General features: G+C 39.8%; 1 protein-coding gene across 1 annotated transcript; it reads right to left on the bottom strand.

The window, feature by feature from the left end:
• Positions 1-24: 24 nt before the first annotated feature.
• Positions 25-11,172, bottom strand: camk1ga (calcium/calmodulin-dependent protein kinase IGa). The gene is made up of 13 exons (XM_067236368.1): positions 11,146-11,172; positions 9,860-9,960; positions 4,717-4,842; positions 4,298-4,372; positions 3,970-4,108; positions 3,668-3,791; positions 3,511-3,586; positions 3,016-3,128; positions 2,376-2,454; positions 2,097-2,184; positions 1,592-1,926; positions 1,075-1,168; positions 25-639 (listed from the first exon to the last, which is right to left on the bottom strand). The coding sequence occupies exons 2-12, from the start codon at positions 9,943-9,945 to the stop codon at positions 1,096-1,098; spliced, it is 1,314 nt and encodes a 437-aa protein (XP_067092469.1). The 5' UTR covers positions 9,946-9,960; positions 11,146-11,172; the 3' UTR covers positions 25-639; positions 1,075-1,095.
• Between the last annotated feature and the right edge of the window lie 265 nt (positions 11,173-11,437).

Here is an 11,437-nt window from a genome sequence, read left to right on the forward strand (position 1 = left end):
ATATTTCTTTGTAATGGTATTTTCTGTCACAGAGAAATCTTGGCCTATGGTGTGGTACATAATAACAGCAAAGAACACAGAAACAATACATGTCGGCAAGTTTCAGAGGAGTCGAAATGCTAATATTGCAGGATGACAGAAGATATAAGATACAAAAGGTTTTAGAGAAGATACAAAAATACACTCTGATATGTCACCTTGATAGACGACAACTTGAAATGCCATTTCCCCAAAACACTTTTCCTGATTCCAACACCGTCTATTGGTCACATGGAATTTAACAGCAAATTCCCTGCCATCCCAGCTGACATAAATTCCTGCAATTATATTCCCAGTAAATAATTTGTTTACGTTATGTTGTATACATGTATATGTAAAATATCTGATGTCTTAGAATATAATGCAGTATTTTACTCTGCTGATGCCTCTTCAGCGGCCTGCCTCAGATCATTCAAAGTGTAAGGGTGGGTGGGTTTACTGCAATGACATTCCTGTTTTCCTCAGGGTTAAGAATCTGACCAATTTTTGGTCTTCAAGTCCCAGTGAAGCACTGCATGATTCAAACAGCAGGGTGCAGCACCTGCACAATTCTACAGGAAGTCTTCAGACTGCAAAAGCTGAACAGCTCACCAAGAATAACTGGGAGAGAGAAAAAGGAAAAAATAGAAGAAATAATAAGCAGTGAGATTTAAACCAATTTCATTGATTAAGAATTCTGTACATTTTGTGTCGCTGTATTTGTGATCCTGTGGTAGCACTGTCTCACAACAGACTGCATCCACACAATTGTCAATGTTGCCCTTAACATATGATGCTGTTTCTGTTGCACTGTAATATTGTACTTGCAATGTTGTTGTTGCACTGTAGTGGCGATTTAGGTATTTTTACACTGTGCCTGGTAGTTGAGATGTTGTTATTTTTGCACTGTGCTTGGTAAAACACAGACTGTTCCATGACTCTAAACCCCTGAAATACTTACTGTATGCACAATTTGTATTTTGTTTTAGGTGTCTGCTAAGTGAACAAAATGTAAATCTACATTGGGTGAAACAATATTATGTTTAGAGATTATACCTTAAGGGGTTCTTTATCCAATCACATGATGGAACACACCCCGGTCTGTAGGTTCTGGCCTTTTCTATTGGTCCCTCTGTCTATGGCCTCACAGCTGCAAACAAGAATACAAACTCGCTTGACAAAGAGACAAACTGCACAGACAATAAAGAAATTATCATAATTGGAAATTAGTTGCTGCATCTCTATGTTCTTTCATGATAATAAGTTGATATCCAAAATTAATTGTGCAGGTGACGTTTAGATTTATTTTCTCAATCAGGAAAGTCAAGTGGAATGCTTCTGCATTGATAAATTGGATTAGTTGGATTAAGTTTGGCGTTAAGGTTGGGGTTAGGTGCTTTTTTTGGTTATATATATAAAACCTGATCTAAAATAAAAGCTTTCGCCTCTTCCCCCTCCTAACCCGGTATTGAGCTCCAGTATCTCCAATAGCTGTTTGGGTACACTGTATTATAAAGGTGCAACCTCACTGGGCATTATACAAAATGTGGTTTCATCTAGTTGGGATGCTCACCTGCTAACTGCTGCAAATCCACTCTCTGAGTGGTAGGCGTGGGCACCCCTTCCATTCTCTGTGACAGAGGGGCAGTGCATGGGCTCGCTGTGACTGGCTCTCAGGGGCGGGCCCCTACACTGCTCGGGATTGGCAGTTGGAGTTGAGTGGTCTGTCGGGATGGGAAGGTTTCCGTTGCTGTCCAGGTCTGTTAGGTTGCTGAGACCACACAGGGGATTCTGGAAGGCGTTGACTACAGCAATGTTGGGTACAGTTGGGGGAGCTGCTGAGGGAGCGGCATGAGAGAGCTGCAGTTTCATCATATGGTTGACTGCTGTTGTGGCGTTGAAGGCTTGCTGTGACATACACACACACAAAGTTCAACATTACAGGACACCATAACACAAATGAGGCATTGACTGTTACCTGATCCAGTTAGACAAAGCTTGTTTGAGTGCCTTCAACGCTAGGATTGAGCATTCGGATCCAATATGGTTCATTTGAGGGAAGGCACAATGTTTCTTACCCTCCATTTGGACTTGACAAAGTTCCTCTGGATCTGCTCACTGACTGAGCTGTAGATGTCCTGGCTACTCGCCGTCTTCCCAATAATCCTATCGGAAATAACACTGTTATTCTTACCCTTGCACAACCTGCGACTATCAATTTATTTTCTACTTCCTTGAGAGACAGAAAATGTTAATTAAGCTATCTCGCTGATGGTAAGTGTTTGATTATTGCGCTCAGGCTATGGGAACATCACTTCTGACATTATTGTTATGTGTGTCTAAGGGGTCAGACTCACCAGGGGTGTCTGAGAGCCTGTTCTGTGGTGTAGCGCTTAGTAGGGTTTTTCTCCATCATGTTCCTTATGAAGTCTTTTGCTATGAGGAAAACAAAAGGCAGAAGCAATGCAATTACATGGTGCTGGTTATGTAAAGATGTTACCAAGATTCATAAAATGGTTCTATACTGTAGCTCTGAGAATACTGATATGAACCTTTAAGTGAAAATACACCTTCTTCTATTTGTTATCCATCTTATATAATTTGTATTTTGTATTTAAGTGATTATATTATTATCAATAAATCAACCTTCCAAACAATGCAATTCATTACATTTTATTATTATTTATATTACTATTTATATCTGAACGTTTATTCTGAAAGGGTGGGACTAAAATAGGATTACCAAGTATTCTGGCTCCCTAAATCAAAGCTCATGACCTCACTAAAGATGTTTATTTAAGTCCATGTAGGTCAACCGCTAGTCTCAATCTTAAAATGATGTCACCTGGGAACCATAAGCCGTAAATTTGTCCCCACCAAATGTAAGTTAATGTAAAATGTCAAAAATGTTTCTAGGACTGTGTTTCTTTTCGTTTTCTACTGGTTTTCCTGACTACCAATGAACTCTTCATGGTGTTAGATGGCCTTGTGACTCACCGGACTCTGAGATGTCATCCCAGAAGGGGGCGTGGAAGGCGTAGTCTGCTCTCATGATCTTGGAGAAGAGACGCGTCTCATTGTCCTCGAAGAATGGAGGGTAGCCGCACAATCTGTCAGGGAGACACAGCCATAGCTAGAATACAGTCATGTATGACCTAATTTCCTAGTATTTTATGTTCACGTTCATGCTATTTCACAGGTACAACCTCTTCGTAGTTCTATTTTATTATTACTATGTCACTGTTCGTTCGGAATAGGCAGCAGCTCATATGCAAAAATGGCAGGGCTAACCAGCTAGCTAATAACCTGCTGTTTAACTGACTTCTGAAACACACTGAAATGATTGGTTTTAAAGTTTTCCTCTGATGTATCTGTAGTGTAAAATCTATAAAACATTGAGCGGGTATGATATACCACACCATTCATGACTTCAATCTATCACATCTTTCCACATACTGTTTGGTATTGTTTGTTTAAGTTATTCATACTCACAGGATGTATGTGATGACTCCGATGGACCAGCAGTCCACAGCTTTGCTGTAAGGTTTCTGGGCTAGAACTTCAGGAGCTGTGGAAAAAGAGTAGATGTGAGGATTGAGTGATCCATCTTCCTTGGTTTGATGACCTTAACTTTTGCAATGCAACTGACCAACATATCCTGGCGTTCCACAGGCTGTGGACATGATTCCGTGGTCGGCCATCTTAGAAAGTCCAAAGTCACTGATCATGATCTTTGCGTTCTCATCCTGGTTGTAGTACAGCAGGTTCTCTGGCTGCTCAGAGAGAGAGAGAAAAAGAGAGATGCAGAGAAAGTAGACCTGGGGTGATTTTCTGACCCTTAAAAAAAAAAACTGTATAAAATGTGTAAATGTATGTATTATGTATAGGGGTGTATGTCTGTGTGTGTCTACATGCATTTCTTGCTTTGCGCATTCTTCACATGTGTTGTACCTTGAGGTCCCTGTGTACGATGCTGTTCTCATGGAGGTAACTGACTGCCTTCAATACTTGACTGATCACTTGGCTGGCGTCCTTCTCTGTGTACACCCCCCGATCTAGGATGCGGTCAAACAGCTCTCCCCCTGACACCCTGGAGACAGACACCCACACAAGCACACACCCACGGTTACTGGCATCATCACAACAGTAAACGTCACTGCATTCTTCATCCCTATCATCAGTAGACATTATTGTAAAAAAAAACCTAAATGCGAGCACATTCTCAGCAATCTTTCTAGAGTTCTTAGAATTCCTATACCATATTATTGTTACAACTCACAGCTGCATGACAAGGTAGTAGTGAGTCCGGGTCTCATAAAAGTCCTCCAGTCCCACAACATTTTCATGCTTTATCCTGAGATGGATGAAACATTTGTCAACATTAGTTACATTAACTTGTATGATAGACAAGTGAGATGAATGACTAGGTTTATGACTGAAGAGCAGGGGGGTCAGATGGCTTATTCCTGGCCGTGCAAAATGACGTTGTGTCCTTGGGCAAGGCACTTCACCCTACTTGCCTCGGGGGAATGTCCCTGTACTTACTGTAAGTCGCTCTGGATAAGAGCGTCTGCTAAATGACTAAAATGTAAATGTAAATGTAAGAGCGTCTGCTAAAATGACTAAATGACTAAATGTAAATGACTGTGTGAATGAGGATGTGTGAATGGTGTGATTCTGTGTGTTGGTGAGTCTCACCTCCTTAGTACAGAGATCTCGTTCTCCAGGTTACTGTGGGCGAGGTGTTTTTTCTTCAGACACTTCAGAGCATAAAGGTTCCCTGTCGTCTTCTCTCTCACCATGTAGACCTCTGAAAATGCCCCCCTAAACACACACACAAATAGAGGGTGAAAAGTCGAAATATAGAGATAAAGGGTGAGAGTAAAGAGAGGGTAATGGGAGAGAGACAGAGAGTACAAAATGTTTATGAGACATTGAGCATATTAACATGATTAAACCTGATTCATATTTCTGTAAATATATCATCATTAAATACAGGCTGTATATTTGATTATTTGTTGAAAACAGTGACTCATATTAAAGCTCAATGTTGAGACAGACACTATAAAACAAAATAAAAACGTGAACGCATTGAATGAGAAAGCAGAATGGTTGGCAGTGTATGCATGTATTTATGACATGTTGAGTGGAAGGACTCGTGTGCCTTCATGTGTGTGTGTGTTCTCTGAGCCTGCTTTGTCTTAACCCATGAGCCTGGGAATAGCTACAGTGCCATAAGGATTAGGTCTCAAGCCTGTTATAAACTAGCCTGGTCCTAACCAGACTCTCATACATTTCATTTGTATAGAGAGTCAGGCCTCGCTCCATTGACAAGCGTTGACTTCCTTGTAGGCGGGTACTCTGTTGAAGTTTAAAACTATTGGATCTGGCCAGAGCCACTCTGATCTGCCATAAACAATCGCTAGCGTTCGCCAATTCCTTCACCACTACTGTAACAGAGCTAGCTGCCATAGCTGGAAAATCAAACTGTTCCCGAACCCCGTGGGGAGGAGGGCCACAACATCATGGCCACCAACAAAACTCAGCAAAACTTGTTCTTGCTCCGGCTTTAGTTTATAGATATTTGGCAGTGTTGCCACAACGGAACGAATGGCTTCGCTCGTATCTTTCTCCGCCGCCATTACCGAACTACAACACAAACTAGCGCACGACATCAACGTCATTGTTCTCAGCCACTCCCTCTGTTCGCTGATTCGCCGGTAGAAAATCTACCGGAGACATCTGACTTACGTACCTCATGGCCAGACCTAGTACAGAAGCAAAATAAAAATTGAGCGGAAGTACGTAGGAGGGCAGAGCCAGGCTAGTTATAAACTACATGTAACCTGCAAAAGACAACAAAATGGGTATTGACCTGGCTATTGTGACCTGGAACTTTATTGTGTGTATATGTACTGTATATACAAATGTAGAACTTTTGTCTCAAGGAATATCTTTGAATATCATGTTGAGGTCTTAAATCAGACACATCATCTGTTGGCTCCAAAACCATTTTAATTGCCACAGTTACAGCATTTTGGTACATTAGGCACACAGCGGAATTATGGCATTTTGGATCAGAATTAGATGATTTTCTTTACTTTGGCAATGACCAAACAAATGTAAATATATTTAAAACAACCTCAAGACATATTGAGGACCGTATCATATCCTTTTTGCTTTTATGATAGCTCTTAAAAGGTTTCTCAACAGCCTGATTGAAAGACTCTGCGAAATAGCATGCAGACTACTTCCTCCATAGTTTGGTGTGCATTGGAACTTGGCATTGAGCCATTACGCAGTCTTCCTCTGCTTCAGTCCTATGCTGCAGCAAGAAACTTTATGAAACCCCCTTAACCCATTGGTTAAGATATAATTTAATACTTCACTAGCTGAGCCATTCCCTGTGAATTTTGGCACACACTACAAAACTCTAAATACCAAGAAAATAAGGACACTCTAATGTAATGTGATTATCTTTGATTGTACTTTAAAATGTGACTGATGCTGATGTTACACTTGTAAAGGAAATTTACAATAGCTGCAACCACGTCCATTTTTGTGACCAGAAAGTCTTGTGATATGGCTGAGTAGAAAATATGTTTTAATATTTTCAGAGTAACATTCATATATTCAGATCTACATTTATAAATTCAGACTTACATGTATATATTCTGAGTTACATTTTTATATTTATAGTTACATTAGATTCTGACTTACATCATTCATTTTAGGAGTTACATTTATATATTCAGGAATTCTATATATTTTTCAGATGAATTTATTATATTCAGGAATTAAATGTATGTATTGAGACTTATATTTATATTGACTGACATATTTATTTCCTGTTTGGTCCCTCATAACATTTATATACAGTATATACGTAGATATTCTTAAATTAGCCGAGTGACACCAAAAGTATAAAAAAAAAAAAACATACTGGTGATTTTTTCCAAAATAAGACTGGATTAAGACCCAGGGTGTAACCATGGAAATGCAAAGGCTCTGGGGTACCAGCTAAGGTACTGGTGTATAGTCTAACACTATTGTCTAACGCTCGCCAACTTAAAATAATTTGGTATCTTGTTCCCGCAATTAATCCAGAAATCGGTGAGACCTGCTCCACCATGTGGTTGGAATAACTGGTGCCTATAACCAGGTAATCAGGTGTCCTACAGAACAAAATGTGGGGTTGTGTGAAAAGATGTGAGTAACTATACAAAGATTACAACCTAGATTTGTGAGGCTGATTGAAGTTTGCCAATGTAGAGGTGTATATATTTGTATATATTAAGAAAAGATCTATGGAGATGCTTAACAGCCCCAACATTGCTATATTTAGAAATGCATCTACAATATATTTCCTATATTGGAAAATTTCTGTTGACGTAAAACTAAAAGTTGATCAATTGCTTTATCTTAATAAATGTTTTGACATAACTTGCCTACTTCATGCTTATATGGTAGGCTAATAATGGCATTTATGGTCATTCACATACAAAGTAGTGTATATCAAGTATGTCATATACCGGTATGTGCTTTGTTGACTGCCTTATAGGCCTATTCAAATTGTGGTTTTGAAAATTAATTATGTTATGAATATACATATGCTCTATAATGCATATAATGCTCCTCCTCCCAAACTCTCCTCCGGAGCTATGCAAAGTTAACTTGGGTGACTTAAAAAATATCTAATGCTTAGATAATACAAATTTAGACAGCTGCTTTACAATTCCTCATAATTCCAATGGGTTCAACTTTACATTAAGCATCCTTGTTACAGTGCAATTGCAGTTACTAAGAACAAGTAATAAGTCAATAATGTGTAATAGGCAATACAACAAATTCAGCCTGCACTTATAATTTGAGAATGTGCTTAATATACTTAAGAACAAATTATGTTGTGGAACAGTAACAAAAACTCAAATGTTAAGTTTTACTTAACAGAGCCATACTTCTGTGAATTAGTAATTTCAAGTTCCAGTCAAGCTGGTACCACGTGCTAAATTAAGTTTGATCAGCTTCCAGAACCCTCCATCCCCCACACACTTCCAGTGCCCCAGACAGACTATGAGATCCAGGAAGAAGTGTTGTATAGAGGTGCTGATATCCCTTAATCTTGGAATGGAACTCTCCTGTGATCCTTGGAGGCTGAAAATGTGGTAATCTGTTCTACTGATGTGATGATAAAACCCGGCTTATTAAGGCTTATATATGCTTCTGCGTTTTTCGAAAAACGGATACATGGGAACGCCCTCTCCTCCGAGGAACGCCCTCTACGAGCTCTCCGTCAGCCCTCGGAGAGCCCCGGAGAGCTCGACGTGCACCTCCTGAATTTTCTAACTATCCGTCGTGAGCGACGGAGAGCTACGGAGACCCCCTTGGCTGTGATTGGTCAGTATTAAGAATCGCTTGAGTCAGGGGTGGGGGCGGGGTTGCCGGGATAAACAGGACGAACAGAATCCTTTGACCGCCATTGCTGTAAGTTTTCACAATTCATATTTCAGCTAAACAGTACATGTAAATCAGCATCTGAATTAAAATGTGACGAGAAATGGGCAGTGTAGTTGCTGAAATGTGCGTATTTTATTGATGAAACGGCTAATTTGTACATTTGCTCCGACTTCTCGATAACCTAGGTAAATAAACACTCCACGACGATTTACAAAAAAACGTTGCGCCACCTACTCTTCTGGCGGTGAATTGTTTTCAGCACCCACAGCCTACGGAGAACCATAAACGCAGTCTATCCGTCCGTATCCGTGCGTATCCGTGCGCCCGCCCATCCGTAAACGGAGACGCAGAAGCATACTGCGGCCTTTAGTCTTGTCTGAGCATCCATCCCCATAGATCCCGATCCCCTCATCCCAAGCTGCTTACATCTCTCACTGCACTGCTGGTTAGATGGGCATGGCACAACCGTGTGTGTGTGTAGGCCAGGCTGCTTAGCACTGACGTCATTCACAGCAGCGAGGGTACATCCTCTTCAATTAAGGGATTAGAGGCCTGGCAAGAATGTGTCTGTGTGTGTGTTTGTGAGGAGGGGTCATAAAGGTAGGTGTCTGAAAACTGTATGTAGAAGTGTTTATGTATGTGTGTTTGTGTGGATCTCATATAGAGGCATATTTTTATATATTGGCAGGATCAAAAACTAAATACAAGTATACCAAATTATTTTAGGGTTGTGTTCTCCAAATAAGTGTTCTTAAACAAAATGTTGCATGTCCAGCAGAAGGTAATTACGACTAGAGTGTGTACGTGAGCTAATTCAACAAGACTACCGAATCCACTTCACCGATATAACCCTATGAAATGACCTCTGTCTTTTGTGTTGTTTCAACTCAATACCCTCTTTCCAAACTCAAGTCAGGTATGAACTTTCTTTAAGTGTATGGAGGCCTCAAATACATTTGTGATAAACTCTGGTTATGAAGAAGGTTCCTGTGTGTCTCAGCTCATTCAAGAACAAACTTTGGGCTGTGATCAGGGATTATCTCAGCAGCGTTGCCAAACTGGTCTCAATTGCAGGGAACAGTTAAAGTTGGTCTCTTCATAATCCACTTAATCCAGTAATGGTACTTCACCCTAAATTAAGAAGAGCCGCTAGTCACTAGAAATTGCTAGTCAGGCTCAAATACAATGGCTGCCACGCCTGAATGTTATGGCTTTACATTTGTGGTCAAAATGTTTCAATATTATGATACAAATGTGTTTTCCAATATCAGGTTCTGCCTTTAGCCTTAATTGAGTGGGTGGTATCTGTCAAGGAAATTCATTCAGGCTGTTATAGAAAGTAGGTACAAATCACAATTGCAGAAGTAATAAAAGGAAGACTTACGATCCTAGGGTTCCTTTGAAGTCAAACACGTCTTTGATGTTGTTTGCACTTTTCTTCCAACTGCAGGTGATTTCTTTACGCCCCATGATGGCTTTGAAATCCTGAAGATAACACACACACTTAATTTACTTTTCTTTGCTTGCTGACATATAGGTAGAGACACATTGGTAGGTCAAAGTAAATTTACTTTGAGGTCACAGCTTGTGTCTCGTTTAGAAACATTTTATTCATTTATTAGGAGGGACACAAGAGAAGTATACCAAATACTTTTAAGGTAATGTCCTCAAATCAGTTGATCTAATATAAAAAGGTTTCATGTCCAATAAGGGGGTCAGTACTAGTTGTTCTAAGCTTGTTTGTACCTATCAGTTACAAAAGGCCCAAAGGCATGCAGGATTAGGGATCTTGCTACTTTTTCCATTCGGGTCCATCATCCCCTTCCTTGAGACAATTTGGGAAACAGATTACCAGTCTCTGACACTATCAAACTGGGTCAATTTATCATTCTGAAAATGGAGGACATGCTAGTAAACTGTGCTATGTGACTAAACACCAAACAGTAACTAACCATGACCAACATGCATTGTTACCTCTTAGTCGCTTATCAGTCTTTGATATATAAAATCTACAATATATGCAATTTAATTATGTTAAAGTCATTGGTGGAAGTCGTTTTTCTGAACGTAAGGCAAGTGTTCTCCCGTTTCAAACTACTGTACACTAGAAATTGATAAGGCTTTCTATAAATCCATGTTGTATGATATAGTCTCATAAATCCTTATCGCCCGTCCTAATATGTTCTTCAAATTAAATAATCCATGATAGAATTCCGTGTGAAGAAATACAGGATTTTCTGAAATTAACTAGGCTACTAAATCCACATGCAATAAAAACTACCCTGGGTGTAATTGTTTTTTTTCTCTTCTGTTAATTGATCATGTCTGTAATCTGTCATACCTCATTTGCTTTTAAGACATGCACATATTGTATTTGACAAAACTACATTTTACATAGTTCACGTGCACATTAAGAAACACATGAACAAATCCAAAAAGGATTCGTTTAGTAGAGAATTAAAGGCAAACATAAAAGGGATCAATCGCGGTATCAAACTGGATACAATTGTACTACTTTTAACACCTAGCTATCGAATCACAGCAAAATACTAAAGTAGAGTGCAATTATGATTGATAAAGAGGCATCAAAGGCACTTACAGCTATTATTCGGGTAGGCTTTTGTATTAAACACGACAAAAGAAAAGGTGAAACAAATGTAGTACTCTTACCGTTGTGAAAAGGAGGAGAGGGACGGGCACTTGTTGAGGTATCTAAATGAACTACCTGCTTTTCTTCTGTATCCACTGCGTCTTCAGCTGAGTAAGCACCGGGCGTGGTCTCCTGTCCTGTCACCTGAGCGCGTGCTTACGTTGGCTCTGCAGGACAACACGTGAACGGCAGCAAAACAATCCCTCTGTGCTAATGTAGTAGCCTAGCGTTTTACCCTATTAAATAATTTTATATTGCACTGAGAAGAATTTATAGCAGCCTCTATGATTTCCATGCCACGCGTATATTTCA

The sequence above is a fragment of the Osmerus mordax genome, chromosome 1 (assembly GCF_038355195.1).
Source record: "Osmerus mordax isolate fOsmMor3 chromosome 1, fOsmMor3.pri, whole genome shotgun sequence".
In the NCBI taxonomy this organism is placed as follows: domain Eukaryota; kingdom Metazoa; phylum Chordata; class Actinopteri; order Osmeriformes; family Osmeridae; genus Osmerus; species Osmerus mordax.